Source organism: Balaenoptera physalus (assembly GCF_965194825.1).
Source record: "Balaenoptera physalus genome assembly, chromosome: 12".
Taxonomy (NCBI): domain Eukaryota; kingdom Metazoa; phylum Chordata; class Mammalia; order Artiodactyla; family Balaenopteridae; genus Balaenoptera; species Balaenoptera physalus.
The window spans coordinates 8,680,195-8,706,474 of record NC_138897.1 but is presented as its reverse complement, the minus strand read 5'-3'; the positions used below and the strand labels follow the sequence as shown (position 1 = coordinate 8,706,474).

General features: G+C 37.2%; 1 protein-coding gene and 1 long non-coding RNA gene across 2 annotated transcripts in view; one reads left to right on the top strand and one right to left on the bottom strand.

Moving 5' to 3' along the window:
• CCDC102B (coiled-coil domain containing 102B) overlaps nt 1-12,323 on the top strand; it is a 234,522-nt gene extending 222,199 nt beyond the window's left edge. The window contains 1 exon segment of the mRNA XM_082415917.1: nt 10,584-12,323. Within this exon segment, the coding sequence (XP_082272043.1) occupies nt 10,584-10,691 (108 nt within the window). The 3' untranslated portion in view covers nt 10,692-12,323.
• The window catches only part of LOC309639118, a 58,259-nt gene extending 38,709 nt beyond the window's left edge, over nt 1-19,550 (bottom strand). Inside the window, exons 1-2 of the long non-coding RNA XR_014251480.1 lie at nt 14,102-19,550; nt 9,972-10,623 (exon numbers count right to left, since the gene is read on the bottom strand). This is a non-coding gene — a long non-coding RNA (uncharacterized lncRNA). The remainder of the gene's footprint in view (nt 1-9,971; nt 10,624-14,101) is intronic.
• Nucleotides 19,551-26,280: the final 6,730 nt, after the last annotated feature.

The window sequence follows — 26,280 nt, the reverse complement described above, 5'->3', positions numbered from 1 at the left end:
GAGCACCATGACTGCCACCAAACCCACCCTGTTGTGGGCTAAAAAATACAAAGAGTTCAGGGCTCCTGGAGAACAAAATAAAACCTGGGATTACCCTGGTAGGTAATATGAGAGAGAAAATGAGAGGAGGGTTTATGTGCTCATCTGGGCACTGGGAGCTCTTGAGGGGTCTGTCAAGTGGGGAGATAAGATCAGAATTGGATGTTAGCCAAGTCTTCGAGGTGAGGTCTGAATTACACCTTGGGCATATTCCATTGCATTTTCAACATCCTTAACACAAATTTAGAAAATATAACACTTCCACCAGTATTTTTTATCACTTTGGTTTTTTCTTTGTATGCTATTTTACATAACAAATGTCATGCATTACTCACAATATTGTGAGTCTTTTTTCCAAAGTTAAATATCATAAAATAGCATTATGAATTCTAATTAAACATTTTAATGTCTGCAGAATGTTCTGTCAGAGTGATGGACTATAATTAAACATAAAACTTTCAGTAATCAGGTCAGTTTGACTTTTTCATGAACATAATGAAAAATATTTGTGCAAAGAGAGCTTTTATGTGTCTGATATTATTTTTCAGACATTTCAATACATGAATTTTTTAAAATATGAATGTTAAAACTTTTGGTATATATTTCCAAAATGCATTACAAAATTTATTTACTCCAGTTATTCCAATTTCAAATATAATAAATCACAAGTATCATATTCTACTTAAACTCTGTTGTTCTTATAGTTGTACCAAAATATTCCTTAAATATCTAATAATACCTGTCTGTAATTAAGCTTTCCAAGTAGTTACCATATATCCCATATTGGTATTCCTATATTAAAATCCCAAGTGATAGAAAAGCTGAAAATTTATAAATTGAAGTAAAAAAAGATAACATTTCTCATTCGTTAAATAAATGATTTGGGAACTGCCCTTGGTAATGCCAAATAGGTGTGTTTTTTTTTTTTTTTTAACATCTTTATTGAAGTATAATTGCCTTACAATGGTGTGTTAGCTTCCGCTTTACAACAAAGTGAATCAGTTATACATATACAATATGTTCCCATTTCTCTTCCCTCTTGCATCTCCCTCCCTCCCACCCTCCCCATCCCATCCCTCTAGGTGGTCACAAAGCACCGAGCTGATCTCCCTGTGCTATGCGGCTGCTTCCCACTAGTTATCTATTTTACATTTGGTAGTGTATATATGTCCATGACACTCTCTTACCCTGTCACATCTCACCCCACCTCCTCCCCATATCCTCAAGTCCATTCTCTAGTAGGTCTGTGTCTTTATTCCCGTCTTGCCACTAGGTTCTTCATGGCCTTTTTTTTTTTTTTTTTTTTTTTTCCCTTAGATTCCGTATATATGTGTTAGCATACTGTATTTGTTTTTCTCTTTCTGACTTACTTCACTCTGTATGACAGACTCTAACTCCATCCACCTCATTACAAATACCTCCATTTCATTTCTTTTTATGGCTGAGTAATATTCCATTGTATATATGTGCCACATCTTCTTTATCCATTCATCTGTCGATGGACATTTAGATTGCTTCCATGTCCTGGCTATTGTAAATAGAGCTGCAATGAACATTTTGGTACATGACTCTTTTTGACCTATGGTTTTCTCAGGGTATATGCCCAGTAGTGGGATTGCTGGGTCATATGGTAGTTCTATTTGTAGTTTTTTAAGGAACTTCCATACTGTTCTCCATAGTGGCTGTATCAATTTACATTCCCACCAACAGTGCAAGAGTGTTCCCTTTCCTCCACACCCTCTCCAGCATTTATTGTTTCTAGATTTTTTGATGATGGCCATTCTGACTGGTGTGAGATGATATCTCATTGTAGTTTTGATTTGCATTTCTCTAATGATTAATGATGTTGAGCATTCTTTCATGTGTCTGTAGGCCATCTGTATATCTTCTTTGGAGAAATGTCTATTTAGGTCTTCGGCCCATTTTTGGATTGGGTTGTTCGTTTTTTTGTTATTGAGCTGCATGAGCTGCTTGTAAATCTTGGAGATTAATCCTTTGTCAGTTGCTTCATTTGCAAATATTTTCTCCCATTCTGATGGTTGTCTTTTGGTCTTGTTTATGGCTTCCTTTGCTGTGCAAAAGCTTTTAAGTTTCATTAGGTCCCATTTGTTTATTTGTGTTCTTATTTCCATTTCTCTGGGAGCTGGGTCAAAAAGAATCTTGCTGTGATGTATGTCATAGAGTGTTCTGCCTATGTTTTCCTCTAAGAGTTTGATAGTGTCTGCCCTTACACTTAGGTCTTTAATCCATTTTGAGTTTATTTTTGTGCATGGTGTCAGGGAGTGTTCTAATTTCATACTTTTACATGTACCTGTCCAATTTTCCCAGCACCACTTATTGAAGAGGCTGTCTTTTCTCCACTGTATATGCTTGCCTCCTTTATCAAAAATAAGGTGCCCATATGTGTGTGGGTTTATCTCTGGGCTTTCTATCCTGTTCCATTGATCTATATGTCTGTTTTTGTGCCAGTACCAAACTGTCTTGATTACTGAAGCTTTGTAATATAGTCTGAAGTCAGGGAGCCTGATTCCCCCAGCTCCATTTTTCGTTCTCAAGATTGCTTTGGCTATTCGGGGTCTTTTGTGTTTCCATACAAATTGGGAAATTTTTTGTTCTAGTTCTGTGAAAAATGCCAGTGGTAGTTTGATAGGGATTGCATTGAATCTGTAGATTGCTTTGGGTAGTAGAGTCATTTTCACAATGTTGATTCTTCCAATCCAGGAACATGGTATATCTCTCCATCTATTTGTATCATCTTTAATTTCTTTCATCAGTGTCTTATAATTTTCTGCATACAGGTCTTTAGGTAGGTTTATTCCTAGGTATTTTATTCTTTTTGTTGCAATGGTAAATGGGAGTGTTTTCTTAATTTCACTTTCAGATTTTTCGTCATTAGTGTATAGAAATGCAAGAGATTTCTGTGCATTAATTTTGTATCCTGCTACTTTACCAAATTCATTGATTAGCTCTAGGAGTTTTCTGGTAGCATCTTTAGGATTCTCTATGTATAGTATCATGTCATCTGCAAATAGTGACAGCTTTACTTCTTCTTTTCCGATTTGGATTCCTTTTATTTCTTTGTCTTCTCTGATTGCTGTGGCTAACACTTCCAAAACTATGTTGAATAATAGTGGTGAGAGTGGGCAACTTTGTCTTGTTCCTGATCTTAGTGGAAATGGTTTCAATTTTTCACCATTGAGGACGATGTTGTCTGTGGGTTTGTCATATATGGCCTTTATTATGTTGAGGAAAGTTCCCTCTATGCCTACTTTCTGCAGGGCTTTTATCATAAATGGGTGTTGAATTTTGTCGAAAGCTTTCTCTGCATCTATTGAGATGATCATATGGCTTTTCTCCTTCAGTTTGTTAATATGATGTATCACATTGATTGATTTGCGTATATTGAAGAATCCTTGCATTCCTGGGATAAACCCCACTTGATCATGGTGTATGATCCTTTTAATGTGCTGTTGGATTCTGTTTGCTAGTATTTTGTTGAGGATTTTTGCATCTATGTTCATCAGTGATATTGGCCTGTAGTTTTCTTTCTTTGTGACATCTTTGTCTGGTTTTGGTATCAGGGTGATGGTGGCCTCGTAGAATGAGTTTGGGAGTGTTCCTCCCTCTGCAATATTTTGGAAGAGTTTGAGAAGGATAGGTGTTAGCTCTTCTCTAAATGTTTGATAGAATTCACCTGTGAAGCCATCTGGTCCTGGGCTTTTGTTTGTTGGAAGGTTTTTAATCACAGTTTCAATTTCAGTGCTTGTGATTGGTCTGTTCATATTTTCTATTTCTTCCTGGATCAGTCTCGGCAGTTTGTGCATTTCTAAGAATCTGTCCATTTCTTCCAGGTTGTCCATTTTATTGGCATAGAGTTGCTTGTAGTAATCTCTCATGATCTTTTGTATTTCTGCAGTGTCAGTGGTTACTTCTCCTTTTTCATTTCTAATTCTATTGATCTGAGTCTTCTCCCTTTTTCTCTTGATGAGTCTGGCTAATGGTTTATCAATTTTGTTTATCTTCTCAAAGAACCAGCTTTTAGTTTCATTGATTTTTGTTATTGTTTCCTTCATTTCTTTTTCATTTATTTCTGACCTGATCTTTATAATTTCTTTCCTTCTGCTGGCTTTGGGGTTTTTTTGTTCTTCTTTCTCTAATTGCTTTAGGTGCAAGGTTAGGTTGTTTATTCGAGATGTTTCCTGTTTCTTGAGGTAGGCTTGTATTGCTATAAACTTCCCTCTTAGCACTGCTTTTGCTGCGTCCCATAGGTTTTGGGTCGTCGTATCTCCATTGTCATTTGTTTCTAGGTATTTTTTGATTTCCCCTTTGATTTCTTCAGTGATCACTTCGTTATTAATTAATGTATTGTGTAGCCTCCATGTGTTTGTATTTTTTACAGATCTTTTCCTGTAATTGATATCTAGTCTCATAGCGTTGTGGTCGGAAAAGATACTTGATACGATTTCAATTTTCTTAAATTTACCAAGGCTTGATTTGTGACCCAAGATATGATCTATCCTGGAGAATGTTCCATGAGCACTTGAGAAAAATGTGTATTCTGTTGTTTTTGGATGGAATGTCCTATAAATATCAATTAAGTCCATCTTGTTTAATGTATCATTTAAAGTTTGTGTTTCCTTATTTATTTTCATTTTGGATGATCTGTCCATTGGTGACAGTGGGGTGTTAAAGTCCCCTACTATGATTGTGTTGCTGTCGATTTCCCCTTTTATGGCTGTTAGTATTTGCCTTATGTATTGAGGTGCTCCTATGTTGGGTGCATAAATATTTACAATTGTTATACCTTCCTCTTGTATCGATCCCTTGATCATTATATAGTGTCCTTCTTTGTCTCTTGTAATAGTCTTTGTTTTAAAGTCTATTTTGTCTGATATGAGAATTGCTACTCCAGCTTTCTTTTGATTTCCATTTGCATGGAATATCTTTTTCCATCCCCTCACTTTCAGTCTATATGTGTCTCTAGGTCTGAAGTGGGTCTCTTGTAGACAGCATATATATGGGTCTTGTTTTTGTATCCATTCAGCCAGCCTTTGTCTTTTGGTGGGAGCATTTAATCCATTTACATTCAAGGTAATTATCGATATGTATGTTCCTATTCCCATTTTCTTAAATGTTTTGGGTTTGTTATTGTAGGTGTTTTCCTTCTCTTGTGTTTCTTGCCTAGAGAAGTTCCTTTAGCATTTGTTGTAAAGCTGGTTTGGTGGTGCTGAACTCTCTCAGCTTTTGCTTGTCTGTAAAGGTTTTAATTTCTCCATCGAATCTGAATGAGATCCTTGCTGGGTAGTGTAATCTTGGTTGCAGGTTTTTCTCCTTCATCACTTTAAGTATATCCTGCCACTCCCTTCTGGCTTGCAGAGTTTCTGCTGAAAGATCAGATGTTAACCTTATGGGGATTCCCTTTTGTGTTATTTGTTTTTTTTCCCTTGCTGCCTTTAATATGTTTTCCTTATATTTAATTTTTGACAGTTTGATTAATATGTGTCTTGGCGTGTTTCTCCTTGGGTTTATCCTGTATGGGACTCTCTGTGCTTCCAGGACTTGATTAACTATTTCCTTTCCCATATTAGGGAAGTTTTCAACTATAATCTCTTCAAATATCTTCTCAGTCCCTTTCTTTTTCTCTTCTTCTTCTGGGACCCCTATAATTCGAATGTTGGCGCGTTTAATGTTGTCCCAGAGGTCTCTGAGACTGTCCTCAGTTCTTTTCATTCTTTTTTCTTTATCCTGCTCTGCAGTAGTTATTTCCACCATTTTATCTTCCAGGTCACTTATCCTTTCTTCTGCCTCAGTTATTCTGCTATTGATCCCATCTAGAGTATTTTTAATTTCATTTATTGTGGTTTTCATCATTGCTTGGTTCCTCTTTAGTTCTTCTACGTCCTTGTTAAATGTTTCTTGCATTTTGTCTATTCTATTTCCAAGATTTTGGATCATCCTTACTATCATTATTCTGAATTCTTTTTCAGGTAGACTACCTATTTCCTCTTCATTTGTTAAGTCTGGTAGGTTCTGACCCTGCTCCTTCATCTGCTGTGTGTTTTTCTGTCGTCTCATTTTGCTTATCTTACTGTGTTTGGGGTCTCCTTTTCACAGGCTGCAGGTTCGTAGTTCCTGTTGTTTTTGGTATCTGTCCCCAGTGGCTAAGGTTGGTTCAGTGGGTTGTGTAGGCTTCCTGGTGGAGGGAACTAGTGCCTGAGCTCTGGTGGATGAGGTTGGATCTTGTCTTTCTGGTGGGCACGTCCACGTCTGGTGGTGTATTTTGGGGTGTCTGTGGCCTTATTATGATTTTAGGCAGCCTCTCTGCTAATGGATGGGGCTGTGTTCCTGTCTTGCTAGTTGTCTGGCATAGGGTGTCCAGCACTGTAGCTTGCTGGTCGTTGAGTGAATCTGGGTCTTGATGTTGAGATGGAGATCTCTGAGAGATTTTTGCCGTTTGGTATTACGTGGAGCTGGGAGGTCTCTTGTGGACCAGTGTCCTGAAGTTGGCTCTCCCACCTCAGAGGCACGGCCCTGATGCCTGGCTGGAGCACCAAGAGCCTTTCGTGCACACGGCTCAGAGTAAAAGGGAGAAAAAATAGAAAGAAAGAAAGAAAGAAAGAAAGAAAGAAAGAAAGAAAGAAAGAAAGAAAGAAAGAAAGAGGCTATAATATAGTGAAGTAAAATAAAGCTATTGTAAAGCAAAGCTATACAGACAAAATCGCACCCAGAAGCATATACATATACACTCACAAATAAAAGGAAAAGGGGAAAAATTAATATATCCTGCTCCCAAAGTCCACCTCCTGAATTTGGGATGATTCGTTGTCTATTCAGGTATTCACCAGATGCAGGCACATCAAGTTGTTTGTGGAGTTTTAATCCGCTGCTTCTAAGGCTGCTGGGAGAGATTTCCCCTTATCTTCCCTGTTCGCACAGCTCCTGGGGTTCAGCTTTGGATTTGGACCCGCCTCTGCGTGTAGGTCGCCTGAGGGCTTCTATTCCCCGCCCAGACAGGACGGGGTTAAAGGAGCAGCTGCTTCGGGGGCTCTGGCTCCCTCAGGCCGCGGGGAGGGAGGTGTACAGAGGAGGCGGGGTGAGCCTGCGGCGGCCGAGGCCGGCGTGACGTTGCACCAGCCTGAGGCGGGCAGTGCGTTCTCCCGGGGAACTTGTCCCCGGATCACGGGACCCTGGCAGTGGCGGGCTGCACAGGCTCCCGGGAGGGGCGATGTGGAGAGTGACCTGTGCTCGCACACAGGCTTTTTGGAGGCGGCAGCAGCAGCCCCAGCGTCTCACGCCCGTCTCTGGGGTCTGTGCTGATCGCCGCGGCTCGCGCCTTTCTCTGGAGTTCGTTTAGGCGGCACTCTGAATCCCCTCTCCTTGCGCGCCGCGAAACAAAGAGGCAAGAAAAAGTCTCTTGCCTCTTCGGCAGCTGCAGACCTTTTCCCGGTCTCCCTCCCAGCCAGCTGTGGTGCGCTAACCCCTTCAGGCTGTGTTCACGCCGCCAACCCCAGTCCTCTCCCTGCGATCCGACCGAAGCCGAGCCTCAGCTCCCAGCCCCGCCCGCCCCGGCGGGGGAGCAGACAAGCCTCTCGGGCTGGAGAGTGCTGGTCTGCACCGCTCCTCCGTGCGGGAACCTCTCCGCTTTGCCCTCCGCACCCCTGTGGCTGCGCTCTCCTCCACGGCTCCGAAGCTTCCACCCTCTGCCACCCGCAGTCTCCGCCCGCGAAGGGGCTTCCTAGTGCGTGGAAATCTTTCCTCCTTCACGGCTCCCTCCCACTGGTGCAGGTGCCGTCCCTATTCTTTTGTCTCTGTTATTTCTTTTTTCTTTTGCCCTACCCAAGTACAGGGGGAGTTTCTTGCCTTTTTGGAGGTCGGACGTTTTCTGCCAGCGTTCAGTGGGTGTTCTGTAGGAGCAGTTCCACGTGTAGATGTATTTCTACTGTATCTGTGGGAAGGAAGGTGATCTCCGCGTCTTACTCTTCCGCCATCTTCCCGAGGCCCCAATAGGTGGGTTTTTTCCAAGTAGATATTTGAAAGAAAATGAAAATGTGAAATAATCTGACATTCCAGAATAATTAGTCAATCATTATTAGCCTATTACCTTATTTTTCTAATTTTTATCCTGATAGAAAATTAATCTTTAATGAGGCATGAATGTTGAGCATCCTGATTTCTCCCCAAATAATGAAATTGGATGCAAGACTGTATCTGAAGAAGCAAAATTAGTCTGCATGCCTGGCCTACAAGAATTTTATAAGCACTTTTAAGTAATATATATAGACATGTTTGTACTTTAATAAATATTTTTGTAACATTTATCTAGCAAAATAGACAACACTTGATTTGAATAACTTGATGTAAAATATAATGATTAAATCCAACATTAGCTTAATATATTAACAATTACATGTAGAATACCTGTAAAAAAATTTCTGGTTCAACATTTATCTATAAACTAGGAAAAGTGAGGTCCGCAAAAACCTGCACAGGTTAGATAAGGGAGAACTTTGATGGTAAGAAAGTAAACTTGGATTATGTATACAAAAGTAATTCTGTTAGGTGTATATATAAACTTAAGAATTGTGGATGTCAAAAAATGTGTGTATTACTAAAAATGTCTGAAAGTTTGCCATCCAGAAATAAAAATAATATTTGAGAGTTAATTTTGATACACCTTAACAATGTTTACTTCATGGGCACAAATAATTGATGAAAAGGGTTTATAGAATGGTGAGGGTATGAAGAGAAATAGCTTTTTTCACCTGGAAAATAATAATGCCAACTCAACTCTATATAATTCTTTCTAATGTTTAAAATTATTTAACTTGAATAACACTGGCCAAGGGATCAGAGAATTGGGATTCGTTTTCATATTTAGCAGTAATTTGACTTTGCACAAGGTGAGAAAGATTTGATTATCCTTACAATTTTATTAAATACTGAAATTATTAACCTTATTTTACTATAGTGCCATAGCTCAGCAGTCTGCTTGGAGAGGCAAGATTTTTGTCCTGAAGCTGCATATGCATGGTAATTTCCACAAGATTTTGAAATATTCAATTGGAGGAATATGGTTGCTAGATATTGTTGTGAGGAAGAGAAAGACACTAAAACTACCTAAACCTACCCCATGGAACCTCCACTCAGGCTAAACAACTTGGCAACTTAATTAAACACCTATTGAAATGTGTTTATATATAGAAAAAATAAAATTGGAGATCTACCTCACATCATGTACAAAAATTAACTCCATCTTGATCTAGGACTTAAATGACAAATACAAATCTTTAACAAATTTTAGTTGAAAATAAATACTTCTCTAAGCTTTGAATGGGGAAGTACTTTTATTAAATACATCCTAACTGTAAAAAAAATTGATAAATTTTGCTTAATAAAATGACTATTATTCATCCAAAGAGCTCTTAAATAAAATGGAAAAAATAAGTTATAAACTTGATAACACTTGGTGAAGATACTTGGAACACTTATAACTGACAAAGGGTTAATATCGAGTTTATAACATAAACATGTACAGATAAAAAAGAAAAGAAAGAGCTCCAAATAGAGTAATGAGCAGAAGACCTGAATAGGAACAAAAGAAGAAAATCATTGAGCCAATAAAAATATAAAGAGATATCAACCATAATTTATTGATCAAGGATTGGCAAAAGTTTTAATATCTCACACCACCAAGTGTTGGCGAAGATATGCTCAAACAGGATCCCATCTAACTGCCTTTGGGAGGTAAGTTAGTTAGTAAATCATTTTTGGGAGACATTTTAGCATTATCTTGAAAAATTAAACATTAAAAAATATAACTTGGCAATTCTCCTCCTACGTATGTCTCCAGAGACTACTTTGCACATATGCATCAGGAGATCTACACAAGAGTGTTCAGAGCAGCTCAAGCCTGCAAACTGTCTAATACTTACAGACAGGAGGGTGGTGTACTGTCATGGCACCATCATACAGTACGATCAGGTAAACCAGAACAAAGAGGCTACAGTGAGTCACCAATACGGATGAGTCTTAGCAGTTGAATTAAAAAAGAAAGTATTAGAAGATTACATAGAGCATAATACCCATTTTTTTTATGTTTAAGTTAAAAACAAATAAAAGAATACATTTTAAAGAATATTTCTATTTGTACCATTACGTGTGTGTGTGTCTATATAAGTGTACACATATACACTTAGCATATGTATATGCAAACATATACACTATACTTAAATATATATATAAATACACACATGCAAATATGTAAAACTATTTTCAAAATCTTGAGAATAATAAGGTAGGAGAGCCCAGGTTAGAAATGGGGGAGGAGTGCCTAGATAGAAAAGATTTTGTCAAATTCTAGACTCCATGTAGATGTTTATTTTATTATTGATATATGAACTAATTCTATAATTAAAAATAAGTATTCCTACACATTCATGTATATATACCAAAAAAGAATGTGTCATGCAAAAAAGAGCTTGCTTTTAAAAGAATTTTCTTATTTCAATCATCTTACCTTGAAGCATTTTCTATTTTGCTTTCAGCTTGATGATTTCCTGAATCAGATCCATAAGCTCCAGAGATCTTTGGATGAACAGAAAGAAACAAATGAAAACTTGGAAATTAAACTCAGGCACTTACAAAACTGGTAATTATTTCACAAAATATGTCAAATTCAAGATCAAGATCTTAGATAGGGAAATCTTGATGTCCTTTTTTTCTCATATTTTCTTAACAAAAATAATGTTATAGATATTTAACTAGAAATATTAAAAGAAACTTACAGGTACTCAGTACTTAAATTTATGGGCTTCTTGGCTCTTATTGTTTTTTCCCCCCAATAAATGTTACATGTTATGATAAAGACAACTTAAATATCATTTAAAAGCAACTCTAGTTCTAAAGGTGCAAAATTTCTGAAAGGCAAAAGGAGCTTTCAGAATACATTTCACATAAACTGAAAGAGTTATAATACCTGCAAGAAAATAGAAGTTGTAAACAATACAATTTGCTGGGTAGTTGATAAGAGAATCACTGTACTTAAGAAAAAGTAACCGTTTAAGTAATTGATAGACATTAAACACATATTCACAATCTATGTGGTAAGGGTGGCATGTTGTGTGAAAAATGTTTTCACCCCAGAGAGGTAACAATAAATTTGGTATAATTCTTCATACAAGGCAAAAGTGGACAGAGGTGTCAAACAAACACTATGATTTGCATTATAAAGAGACTGAAGGAGGAAGCTAAGATTTGCACTCCAATTGATATGAATACTCTCAAAGTAATAGATCACCTGTGACTGAAGTTCAGGAAAAGCAACAAGCACCTCAGAAACTAAGAGGGCTTTTGACTTTTATCTGGATAGACATTTTGCAGTAAAGTCATAGAAAAGCCCTCCAGCACTGGCAAGTACAATAGTATCTAGATATAAATCAGGTGGAAATAAAGCTATGATTTCCTTTGAGTTGGATGAAACAAAAGCAAAGTATAAAATTGTATGTAGAGGAATATTTGAGACCTTTTTATATAGTATAGTTTACTGCTTCATATTTACATTTAGTTTTTTGAGATAAAGAAATTTACCTTAAGAAAAGACCCTATATAACCTTACATAGCTATTTCCAAATGAAGCCTACTTGTAAAATTTAACTCAGTCAATAATATACCTGGTCTTCTCCTTTCCCATTAGTGGGAATGAAAATTTACTAATCGATTTGTGAGTAAAGCTTCCTCTCATCTGATCATCCAGCTTGTCTCTTTGTAAAAGGCTTCATCATTCAGCCAGCCTTCCCTTCCGTGCCTGTGTCTTTCTCTGACTGGTGGGAACTCTAAGGCCTGGGGACAAAGAGGCCCGCCAGTGGCCTTCCACTGACCATCGCATATGCACTGGTGAAGGGTGTGGGCCCCAGGATGGGCTTTCATCTCAGCCACACGCTTCAAACTTCTATTAAGCCCTGTCTTAAGTCTTGCTTAGTTCTTAAAAGCAAATTGGCCATAACACTTTTTGTTATCTTTACCTGGAGACAGTTTCTTACTTTGAAACTGCCTTCTCTATTTCCTCTAAAATCTGCTTGAAAAATGAATAATTAATTTCTTTCACTTATTTTTCTCTTAAAAGAAGACATTTCTCAATTTCACATTCTGCCTGGGAATCTTGTTTTTTCGACCCACAGGTTTATTACATGCTTGTTATAGGTTCCATGTTCTCACAGGTGACACTAATGCTAATTGTTGCACCAACGCATAAATGTCTCCCTTCCTCCAGCCTCCAGTGACCATCCCTTCACACCAACAGCTTCCTCACCATCTTTCCATTCTCTACTGGTTGATGTCCCTAAACCAATGCCACCTATTTTGTTATGGCAGCCCCTCACTTCCAGATACCAGTGTCTGAGATCTCTATTGCTGCAAAGTGAATTACCCAAATACTTAATTGCCTAAAACATTTATTGTTTATCACAGTTCTGTGGATTTTCTAGGTTCGGCTGGGTGGTTCTTCTCCTTCACATAGAGGTGGCAGGGTTACTCATGCATCTGCATCCCACAGAGAGCTCTCTGGGGCTAGAATGTCCAAAGTGACCTCACTCCTATATCTGATACTTTGGCTGGACTGAGAAATGGTTGTTGCTTGTTGGGCTTCTCCCTTGCCCTGAGGAATCACCCTGGGGAGTCACACAGTGCCCCTTCCTTCAGATTCTATTGGTCAGAGTCTATGGCAGGTCACTAGGCCATCCCAGGTTCAAGAGTTGAGGAGATGGACCCCATGGCTTTATGGAAAGAACCATATGTGCACATAGGGACATCCTAGACGTTGTTGCCATCATTTTTGCAGACAAGTCAGATACCACGAATGCAGCAACTTTTGATTAGACTTCACTCCTACCTATATTCCTCAGGCTAAATCAGAAGATAAGCTTTGCTATTTATTATTTCTGTGACCTTGAGCATGTTACTTATAGAACTATATAACACCCCCTTAAAGACTGAATAAAATAATGTCATGTGCTGTGTCAGATGTTTCTTATACATTAATAAATATGCAGCAAATATTAGTTTATTCATCTCACTCTACTTTTTAAGAGGCAATTTCCTTCAGAGAAAATATTTAGAAAGAAAATTTTTGTGCAAAAAAGAAAATATATTTTAAAGAAGTCTTGGAAATGCCTCCCAGAAAAATTTTAAAAAGTAATACTACTTGCCCTTGACTTCAACTACATAAACCTATAACCTCCTATTGGGTATGTTTTCTTACCTGTTTTGAAATCTCTCTCTAAGATTATTCACATTTTTACTAAACAGCATTTTATAATAATAATCCTGACAGTACACACCTTAAACTCCTGTATGTTAGACTAAAAAATGTCAGGAACACAATACTGTGATATAAAAAGATAGGCACTAACCCGTAAAATAAACGTCAGAAATTTTTCACTTTAAACATTGTTATCTGTCATTTTAACGAAAATATTGTAAATATTAGAAAACTCTAATAAACTGAAATCTAAATATTTTCATAAATTAGAATACTCATAACCACATTAATGAAGAAACCCCAATGCTGTCTTAAAAATACCCCTTTGCACTAATTGTAATATCACCCAGTTTCAAATATAAACATTTTAAAATAGAACTATAGTCACTTAAGCATAGTTTATATTGAACACCCTAAAGAAATGATATCACAGTGGGGAATGTTTAGTATTATATTGCAAAGTGCCACCTATTTATGCCAAATATGAAATGATATATACAGAAAATATAATTCCTATCTTATGGCACTGCTCTTACAGAGGTTTATAAGAAATGCATGGAAGGAATGAGCTGTTAGCTGATTTTAAATCAAACTAATGAAGATATGGTATTGTCTACATATCCCAAGAGCAGCTGTTACACAGACTTCAAAGATTAGTGTCGAGCTAACATATACATTGTGCACGTTTCCCTCCAAAATGCAAAGACCTTCTGTGTGCCCCCTGGCCTGGCCCTCACTTACTCCTACGAATAAAACTGTAGTCTGTGATTGGTGTGGGGAATTAAATGACCTCCAAAGCATTCTCACCTTGGTAGGCGTACTGCTGTCTTCACTGTGGCTGAACTTCGGGTACATCATACCCAATGCAGTGGAAAGCATGAGAATGGTTATTTTTAATCTTAATATATTTTCATCTTGTTGGCATGATCCATTTCTAAAGAAGTACACATCATATTTTTCTCCCTTTTATATATTGTTGTGAAGACAGTAATGTTTTCTGAAATCACCTCCAAGTATCTGGTTTCTGTATCTTCAGATGAAGGTTAAAATTTATATTCATCTGGGAACATAACTAATGAAGGAACATTTGAAAATTTCTGCTCTCATTGAGGATGATTCTGCTGGCTAGAAAAGAGTAATTTTTAAAGATGTGTTCATACATCTATATGCACTGTATCCACCAAAGAAACTAAAACACTACAAAGACTTAATTTTTTCTGCAACAACAGCTTTGGCAAGTTTAACTAGGAAGACAGTTTGTATACTGAATGTAATATTGTTCTTATTTGAACATATCTCATCTTTGAATGAATGTATTCTACTGGGAAAAAATACTCCTGAGTCCATCTTCAACCATAATTATTAGAGTGAGGTATCAATCTTTGGCAACAAGTAATGTGCAAGAGATTTGTCCTATTCAGTAGCCACACTGATGCCTCAGATAAAGAAACAGAGAAACAGCAAATATGAAATCCTACATTATTTTCTGTTAGAAGTAGAAATAAACACTTGTTCTAAAGAGAATGTAATCAGGAAAAATTTTAAAGAATAACTCACATAAGAAAACACAGTGATATAAGAAAGGGCTGCTGGGAATGGCCATCATCAAAAAATCTACAAACAATAAATGCTGGAGAGGGTGTGGAGAAAAGGGAACCCTCTTGCATTCCCTCTTGGTGGGAATGTAAATTGATACAGCCACTACGGAGAACAGTATGGAGGTTCCTTAAACAACTAAAAATAGAACTACCATACGACCCAGCAATCCCACTACTGGGCATATATCCAGAGAAAACCATAATTCAAAAAGAGTCATGTACCACAATGTTCACTGCAGCTCTATTTACAATAGCCGGGACAAGGAAGCAACCTAAGTGTCCATCGACAAATGAATGGATAAAGAAGATGTGGCACATATATAGAATGGAATATTACTCAGCCATAAAAAGAAACGAAATTGAGTTATTTGTAGTGAGGTGGATGGACCCAGAGTCTGTCATACAGAGTGAAGTAAAGTCAGAAAGAGAAAAACAAATACCGTATGCTAACATGTACATATGGAATCTAAAAAAAAAAAGGCTCTGAAGAACCTAGGGCAGGACAGGAATAAAGACACAGACTCAGAGAATGGACTTGAGGACACAGGGAGGGGGAAAGGTAAGCTGGGATGAAGTGAGAGAGTAGCATTGACATATATACACTACCAAATAGATAGATAGTGGGAAGCAGCTGCATGGCACAGGGAGACCAGCTAGGTGCTTTGCGACTACCTAGAGGGGTGGGATAAGGAAGGTGGGAGGGAGACGCAAGAGGGAGAGGATATGGGGATATGAATAGCTGATTCATTTTGTTATACAGCAGAAACTAACAAAACACTGTAAAGCAATTATACTCCAATAAAGATGTTAAAAAAAAGAAACATCAGTAATAAAAGTAAAAATTTCAAAGAAAAAAAAAGAAAGGGCTGCTGGAATGCAAATGTAATATTAACATTGGATTTCATTTTTTTGGCCTATAGGCACTATCTTACCTGCTTTATGAGATAGAAATTAGAATCTCCACTTCACAGGTGAGAAACAGTGGCTTCAATGAATACATGACTTACTTAAGTGTCATATGCAAGTCTGTGGATTGGAAAAGACCTTTCACTTTAGACCTGCCAGAATTACAGGGGAGAGGATTGGAAACTGTCAGACATGCATAAGACATTTAAGCAATTCATTTGATCCTGTGAAGTGTCTGTTTTCTCATCTGTAAAATGGAGTTAACAATGCCTGTTTAACCTAACCTATCACTTAAAAGAATTAGAAAAAGAAGAACAAACAAAACCTAAAGTCAGCAGAATGAAGGAAATAATAAAGATCAGAGAGGAAATAGAGATTTAAAAATAGAAAAAAAATTAATAAAACCAAGGGCTGTTTCTTTGAAAGGAGAAACAAGATTGACAAACCTCTGGCCAGACTCACCGAGGAGAAAAGAGAGAGAAAACCCAAATAAACAACATAAGAAATAAAAAAGGAGACATAACAACTGATACTGCAGAAATACAAAAAACCATAAGGGAATACTATGAACAAAATTCAACAACCTAGAAGAAATGGACAAGTTTCTAGAAACATACAGCCCACCAAAATTGAATCAAGAAGAAATAAGTAATTTGAACAGACCAATCACTAAAAGTAAAAGAGAATCTGTAGGGCTTCCCTGGTGGCGCAGTGGTTGAGAATCTGCCTGCCAATGCAGGGGACATGGGTTCGAGCCCTGGTCTGGGAAGATCCCACATGCCGCAGAGCAACTAGGCCTGTGAGCCACAATTACTGAGCCTGCGCATCTGGAGCCTGTGCTCCGCAACAAGAGAGGCCGCGATAATGAGAGGCCCGCGCACCGCGATGAAGAGTGGCCCCCACTTGCCGCAACTAGAGAAGGCCCTCGCACAGAAACGAAGACCCAACACAGCCATAAATAAATAAATAAATAAATAAAAATTAAAAAAAAAAAGAGAGAACCTGTAATTAAAAAACTCCCTACAAACAAAAGTCCAGGACCAGACTTCACAGGTGAATTCACAGGTGAATTCTACCAGACATACAAAGAACTTATACCGATCCTTCTCAAACTCTTCCAAAAAATTAAAGAGGAAGGAACATTCCCAAAGACATTCTGTGAAGCCACCATCACCCTGATACCAAAACCAGACGAAAACATCACCAAGAAAGAAAATTGCAGGGCAATATCTTTGATGAATATAAATGCAAAAATTCTCAACAAAATATTAGCAAACTGAATCAACAACACATAAGAAAGATCATACACCATGACCAAGTGGGATTCATCTCAAGTTCACAAGGATGGTTCAACACAGGCAAATTAATCAATATGATACACCACATAAACAAAAGACAAGACAAAAACCACATGATCATCAATAGAGGCAGAAAAAGCATTTGACAAAATTCAACATCCATGATAAAAACCCTTACCAAAGTGGGTAGCGAGGGAGCATATCTCAAGATAATAAAAGCTATTTATAACAAACCCACAGCCAATATAATACTCAATGGTGACAAGCTGAAAGCCTTCCCACTAAAATCTGGAACAAGACAAGGATGCCCCTCTCACCTCTTCTATTCCACACAGTATTGGAGGTCCTAGCCACAGCAATCCGACAAAAAAAAGAAATAAAATGTATCCAGATTGGAAGGGAAGAGGTAAAATTGTCATTATATACAGATGATATGATACTATATATAGAAAACCCTAAAGACTCCACACAAAAACTACTAGAACTGATAAACGAGTTCAGCAAGGTAGCTGGATACAAGATTAACATGCAGAAATCAGTTGCATTTCTTTATACCAACAATGAAATGTCAGAAAGGAAATGTAAAAAAACAAAAATGTTTTAAAATCACACCCCCAAAAATAAAATACTTACGAATAAACCTGACCAGGGAGATAAGACTTACATACTGAGAACTGTACAACATTAATAAAGGAAATTGAAAATGATTCAAAGAAATGGAAAGATATTCCATACTTTTGGATTAGAAGAATTAATGTTGTTAAAATGGCCACACTACCCAAAGCAGTCTACAGATTTAATGTGATCCCTATCAAATTACCACTGACATTTTTCACAGAACAGAATAATCCTAAAATTCACGTGGAACCATAAAAGACTCAATTGCCAAAGAAATCCTGAAGAAAAAGAACAAAGCAGGAGGCGTAACCCTCCCAGACTTCAAACAATATTACAAAGCTAAATTAATCAAAGCAGCATGGTATTGGCACAAAAAGACATATGGATCAATGGAACAGAATACAGAGGACAGAAATAAACCCACACACCTATGGTCAATTAATCTTCAACAAAGGAGGCAAGAATATACAATGGGAAAAAGTCCCTTCAGCAAGTGATGTTGGGAAAGTTGGACAGCCACATGTAAATCAATAAAGTTGGAGCACACCCTCTCACCATACGCAAAAATAAACTCAAAATGGCTTAAAGACTTAAACATAAGACATGACACCATAAAACTCCTAGAAGAGAACATAGGCAAAACATTCTCTGACATAAATCATACCAGTGTTTTCTTCGGTCAGTCTCCCAAGGCCATAGAAATAAAAACAAAAATAAACAAATGGGACCTAATCAAACTTACAAGCTTTTGCACAACAAAGGAAACCATAAACAAAATGAAAATACAACCCACAGAATAGGAGAAAATATTTTCAAATGATGTGACCAACAGAGGCTTAATTTCCAAAATATAAAAACAGCTCATACAACTCAGCAACAACAAAAAAACCCTATCCAAAAATGGGCAGAAGACCTAAATAGACATTTCTCCAAAGAAGACATACAGATGGTCAATAGGCACATGGAAAGATGCTCAACATTGCTAATTATTAGAGAAATGAAAATCAAAATGACAGGTATCATCTCACACCAGTCAGAATGGCTATCATCAAAAAGTCTACAAATAATAAATGCTGGAGAGGGTGTGGAGAAAAGGGAGCCCTGCTACACTGTTGGTGGGAATGTAAGTTGGTGCATCCACTGTGGAAAAACAGTATGGAGGTTCTTCAGAAAACTAAAAATAGAATTACCATATGATCCAGCAATCCCATTCCTGGGCATATATCCAGACAAAACTCTAATCCAAAAAGATACATGCACCCCCTATGTTCATAGCAGCACTATTCACAATAGCCAAGACATGGAAGCAACCTGAATGTCCATCGACAGATGAATGGATAAAGATGTGGTACATATATACAATGAAATACTACTCAGCCACAAAAAAAGAATGAAATAATGCCATTTGCAGCAACATGGATGCAACTGGAGATTATCATACTAAGTAAGTCAGAAAAAGACAAATACCATATGATATCACTTATATGTGGACTCTAAAATATGACACAAATGAACCTACCTATGAAACAGAAACAATCACAGATATAGAGAACAGACTGGTGGTTGCCAAGGGGGAGGGGGTTGGGGGAGGGATGGAGTAGGAGGTTGGGATTAGCAGATGTAAGCTTTTTTATGTAGACTGGATAAACAACAAAGTCCTACGGTATAGCACAGGCAACTATATTCAGTATCCTATAAAAAACCATAATGGAAAAGAATATATTAAAAAAGTATGTAACTGAGTCACTTTGCTGTATAGCAGTAATTAATACAACATTGTAAATCAGCTATACTTCAATTTAAAAAAAGTTGTGAAAAAAATACATTAAAAAAGTCATGTGAGGGCTTCCCTGGTGGCGCAGTGGTTGAGAGTCTGCCTGCCAATGCAGGGGACACGGGTTCGAGCCCTGGTACTGGGAGGATCCCACATGCCGCGGAGCAACTGGGCCCGTAAGCCACAACTACTGAGCCTGCGCGTCTGGAGCCTGTGCTCCGCAACAAGAGAGGCTGTGATAGTGAGAGGCCCGCACACCACGATGAAGAGTGGCCCCCGCTCGCCGCAACTAGTGAAAGCCCTCGTACAGAAACGAAGACCCAACACAGCCAAAAATAAATAAATAAAAGTAAATTAAAAAAAAAAAGTCATGTGAAATTATAATAAATACCCCCCCAAAAAAAACCCCAACAATGCCTATTTAATTATGAGTTTGCAACCATAATTTAGTGTATGCTAACTGTGCCATTTCAAAGAAGGCCAAGATGTTTAAAGATTATTTTATGAGGCTTAAAGATAGATTAAGATGAGAACTACACCAATAAAATGTTTCTCATTGGCCAGGATTTCACTAATAATTTTTTAATTTATTCATTTAATACATTTTTCTTTAATATTTAAATCTGACCATACTTTTCAGTTCTAGTCACCACAAATAAATATAAGAGGATCTTGGGAAGAACGGCAAGGATGAGTAGGTTTCAGAATATTGCCATAAAGGGATAGTAGAAGGAATTAAGTTTCTGTTACTTTTAACAGTTGCTCCAATTTGACTGTTACCATCAAACAAATTAAATTTTTTTCAGAGAAGGATGCTGGGCAATCCTCTGTAGCAAGAGATGACTAAATAGAAAAATGTGAACTTTAAAAAGACATTTTAACATTAAGCTATAATTTAGGATAAAGAGATAATAGTATTCATATCTGTAAATTAGAATTTTGTGAATGAACATTTTACTGAACTCTTAGAGGTATGATTAATTCAGTTATGTAAAATCACATTATATAAGTTCTCTTTAGGTTGCTTTTAGGTCTATTTGTTCTCTGTGAATGATTAAATAATAACTCAGAATATTATGGTTGAGTGGAAATACTGCTTTTATACAAAATCTTTAACTTAATTTCTCTAAGTATGAAATATATTTTGGAGCTAAATTCTCTGATATTAAATGTGACATCTAAGAAGTGACTCTTTCAGTTTAACTGTTGAATAGAATTTAGTACTTTTATATCTTATTTTAATAGAGATTCCTGCAGTGCTATGATGGGATTAAGTTTTCCAGAATCTGACCCATTATTTAGAAAAGGAAAAAAATAATATTTATTTGGAGGCTACAAAATACCCACAGGCATTCACACATCACAATCCCCCTACTTTGAACCTACACGTTGTACAGACGTTAGTAAGAAAAAATGAGGTAATTTTTGAAAATGTAAGAATGACAATACAATTGACCCTTGAACAACTCTGGGGTTAACCCATGTAATTTATAGCCAGCCCTCTGTATCTGGAGTTCAGCAGCAGCAGTAGCTTCAACCAACCACTGACCCTGTCGTTCTATAGTATTTACTACTGAAAAATATCTTTGCACAAGTGGACCCACATAGTTCAAACCTGAGTTGTTCAAGGATCAGTTGTACTTATTCCACACCAAAGGTAGGAATGAGGATAATATCTGTGGCTCTGATAACTCAGTGATTCCAATTATAAGCTGGTGTTTTATCTTAGTAAAACCACCAAAAGGGGCAATAGTTACTACAAGTATTTGGGAACTGGGAGATAGGTCAACAAATGTTGATGACTGCCAGGTAACTTGGTGTTTTTTCATTCCAGAAATTCATCAGAACCTTAAAATAAGTGTGATGTAATACTTAACAGCAGGAATTTCAGAATTGAAAAGCATGAATGCTTTCATAATAGCAGTCTGCATTCCCTGTTGCCAAGACTCACCAACGATAGGATTGTTCTTAGTACACCTGTGCTGAGATTATCAATGGCTGTGACCTGATAGCTTGGCAATGCTGTCAGTGCCCCAATCTCAGAGACTGGAGGAGATCTAGAGGGAAAGTATGAATAACACGGCTTTCAGTAAGATTATATTATTCTACTGACACTTGACCAATGTCAGAAACTTTTACAGTAATCCACTCAAAACTATAGTTAGCCTCTGACGAAGGATTACTAATTCCTCTTGTATGAAATTCCCTTTATGTTTTAAAAATTCAAAGTCTATAATAACTACAAAAAGTAGAAAAGTAATATGCCTTAATTTGACTAAATTCTATTAGGGGATGACAGTAGCATTTGTGATACGTAAGACATCTATAAAATAATGCTGAAAAATTACAAAATAAATTTTATATTTTTTCCTCATTACAACATAATGGAGTTATGATTTTGAACAGAGAGAATGAGTCCATTAGCCCTCTACCTAAGTTTATTTAAATTAGTAACATTAAAAATAAATCTGAAAGTAGATACAGAGTTAGATAAAAGTTTTTTAAAAAAGCATCAATAACAAACCATATAAAATTAAGCTTACAAGTAGATTTTAAAGAGAGAACAAAAGTAAATGGTGAAAGTGTTATAAGAAGATGAGAGATTGTTAAGATTTGGGGAAGGCCTTTTTAAGCAAACGTGTATCTCAGAAGTTATAAATTATGACATATTTGATTTCATGAAATTTTAAAATTTATTTTAATCAAAGGCTCATTCCCCAGACCAACTACTTTTAAGTATCTTAGGTGCTTTTCCTGTTACTTATCCTCATGTATCTATATTATATGTTTTTCCTACTATTCTTTTTATATTATCTCTTGAGAACTCATTACTGGATCAAGACTAAACTCTCACATCACCACAACTTCAACCACTCTTTACCTATCTCATCATGCCAATATAGTTTATGCCAAATTTTGCGTCAAAGAGAGATACATTTTTCAGGAGAATGTTAAGTTTGTTTACTGCAGAGCCCAGTGGTGTACTATAATGAAGTGTTCTGTCTGAACCTGTTCCTTTTTCTTAAATATTTAATCATTGCCTAGTTTTACTTACTTGTGTAATTTTCGATGTACCCATCTTTATTTTTTTTCCTGCAGACTACCTTTATTATTACTCAATAAGTTAATTTCAAGTGAACAGTGATATCTGATAAACTAATAGGGAGTGATTCCTATTTAAGCACAGCTCTGTCATCTTGGAATTTCCATTTCCCAACATTCTTAAATTCCCCATCTTTATCTTTTGTGCTTCATTACACATTTATTATAGTATGTTACTCATAATTTAATAAAAAAGGCATTATCAAGGTAAAATATTTAATCCTTTAATTTAAGCTTTTTCTTATTCTCTTTTTTTAAATATCATCTTTGTTTTATGGATGCATTGTCCTTTTGGACCTTTCTGAAGATAATAGGTAAATATTTACTTTTATTTTATTCTCTTTTTCTTTTTTCCTCCTAATTACAATTTTCTTGCTTGTTGGTTTCAACCTTTGCTATTCTGAAGTTTCTATCTTCACCCAGGACTGGTAGGTGCCCCCCGGTGAATCTCTGCTTTCCCTGAGGCTCTCATCTCTCACTTGCTGTATTTCCAGGTCCTTTTCTTTAGTGGAATGTAAGAGACTTTTTTCTTTTTTTCCAGGAGCTTTTGGCTTAATTTGTTAGCCTCCCAAACAGCCTCAGAATTCACAAATGTCTAGAGAAAGCTGGCCTTCAAGTCTCGGATTCGTCATTCCAGCCCCTTGTGGCCCCTAAAAGCATTGTTTGTTTCCTCCCCCATCACAGTGCCCCCAGCAGCCGTTCTCTGCCTGAGCTAAGCCATCAGAACTGGCATGCTCTCCTGGGAAATAAAATAATAAAAAACAACCGGCGGTCATCAGCTCACAGCCAAATAGTTCTCGCCTCTCTGAAGTTTTTAGTCCACCTAGTTCTGTTGTGTCTACACATTTCAGATGACTTTAAAATTATGATTTTTAAAATTTGGCCATTTTCTTTTTTTTTTAAATTAATTAATTAATTAATTAATTTTTGGCTGTGTTGGGTCTTCGTTTCTGTGCGAGGGCTTTCTCTAGTTGTGGCAAGCGGGGGCCACTCTTCATCGCGGTGTGCGGGCCTCTCACTATCGCGGCCTCTCTTGTTGTGGAGCACAGGCTCCAGACGCGCAGGCTCAGTAGTTGTGGCTCACGGGCCTAGTTGCTCCGCGGCATGTGGGATCCTCCCAGACCAGGGCTTGAACCCGTGTTCCCTGCATTGGCAGGCGGATTCTCAACCACTGCGCCACCAGGGAAGCCCGACCATTTTCTTTTTAATTGTTGGCAGTAGGATTGGCCTGGGATGATCTATTATCTCTTATTTTGAAGCAGAGGTCCCATCAATTAAATTAAAAATTATTATGTGACTTTTTTTAGTTACAAAAGGTAATTTTTATAGTCTGATTTCATCCCCATGGGATTATTCTGTCTACTGGTCAAAGTACTATTCTGGATCATCATTTTGGATTTGATTTCTTTGTCCCTCAGTAGCTATACATTTGAGGATGTTAGAGTCCCTCAGCTGGGGCACAGCCCATGGACGTGGAATGCCCCACAGTTTGCGCTCTTACTGTGACATGGAGATACTGGAGGACTCACCCTCGTGAGTGGCAGGAGAAAGCTCTTCTGCTCTCAGGCCCCTATATACTCACATGTATCTCACTCCCAGCCCAGGGACTTTGAGACCGTTGTCCAATGCCGTTCTCCAAAAATTCACCAGACCCTCTGGATCAGATTGCAAGGGCCCTTTAGGAATAAGCCACAGTAAGGCACACAGTTTCCACTAAGGGATTCCTAGGGGCTGAGCTAGGACTTTCTCCAGGGACCGAAGTCCCCTCAGGAAGGCAAGGCTGCATTTTTTTTCCAACTGCATCTACCCAGTTCCATCAACCATGTGATCCCACACAGCTGTTCCCTCCCACGATTCTAGTAGAAATCAAAACATAAGAAGCATCCTCTAGGGGCTGCACATCTGGGTCTACAATTCTGTGTTTTTACAGAGAGCAGTGAGGGAGGGTCTGGAGGAGAAGAAAAGCAGGTGCAGGTCAGGGACAAGGACCAGCACTGGGTCTGTGCTCAAATTGCCATCTTTCGTTTTCCCAGATTCACTCTTGTGCCTCTTTTATACAGAATATAAGTGGGTGTTACTTTAAGTCAATGTTTCATCATTTGTAAAAGGGTTTAAAATATTAACAAAAATGTCAAATTAAAAATGAGCATGTTTTCTTTATTGCTTTTGCATGCTTGAAATTGTCTATGCATTCTGTATTTTCCTACAGGGATTATGCTGTGTAGTACTCCTTTTATGTTTTATTCTCTGTACTCGGTTTGAGAGTTATAGATCTTGATTTCATTTCTATGAGAAGTCATTTATTTTTAAAATCTTGAACCTCTTGATTACATCTCTGTAATTAAAGTTAATAATAAAATTACATTTGGGGGCTTCCCTGGTGGCGCAGTGGTTGGGAGTCTGCCTGCCAATGCAGGGGACACGGGTTCGAGCCCTGGTCTGGGAGGATCCCACATGCCGCGGAGTGGCTGGACCAGTGAGCCACAACTACTGAGCCTGCGTGTCTGGAGCCTGTGCTCCGCAACAAGAGAGGCCGCGATAGTGAGAGGCCCGCGCACTGCGATGAAGAGTGGCCCCCACTTGCCGCAACTAGAGAAAGCCCTCGCACAGAAACGAAGACCCAACACAGCCATAAATAAATAAATAAAAATAAAATTAAAGTGAACTAAAATTAAATAAATTAAAAAAAAATTACATTTTAAATACTCCCTATATGAAGAATTGTTCATCTTAATATTTGCCTTTGTTCTTCCCGTCCTTCTAGAAATTACATGAGTAAAAATACATAAACTGGAGCTATAAATTTATAGTTTTATTAAATAAGTTTCATTTACCCTGATTTTCAGTTTGTAACTGTTAGCTTTAGATTTAAATCCATGACTTATCATTTTTTGTTTGTAGTCAACCTACACCACACTTTCCATATTGCTGAATCCCTAAATTTATGTCACTTTTCAGGTGATTGAGGTCTGTTTGTGTGCTGGGGAGAGTTCCTTGAGTACTTTATCTTTTCCATCCAGCCAAACAAAGTCATAATTTCATATGTTGATACGTTTAAACTTACAATAAAGGTCATGCTCGGAATTAATATTTATTAACTTATTTAGCATGGATTAGACTCATTCATATTTTCTTTGTTGACCATACTTTTAAGATTTTTTGGTATTTGCATTCTTTAAATGAAACCATATTTAAGTATTTTTATTTGTACTCTTGATTAGTTATAAAGTTTGACATTTTGATCTAGTTCTTGCTATTACTGACCTCTTTATTTTGGCTCCTCACTCAGTAATCTGGGATATACATTTCAGTAATTTTGTCCCAGAACAATAAGCAGTTCCTGTTGCTTTCACACATGAAGAACAACTTGGATTGCATATAATTCTAGATTCACAAAATATTGCCATCAATAGACACTGTTTTACTATGTGTTGGTGTTATAGAAGAGATATCTGTCATCAATTTAATGCTTGCCTCTTGAAAGTATACTTTTTTTTTCCTACAAAAGTACTAAAATTAGTCTTATTCTTTCACTTTGAATGTGAACAGACAATATTCCAAAGTAAATACGCAGTTAATAAGTTAGATGTAATTGTTTTTATTGAAGTATAGTTGATTTAAGTTAGATGTAAGTGCGAAGAGTACACTTAATCTATATGCTCAAGTCTTTAAATATCACTTATAGATGCA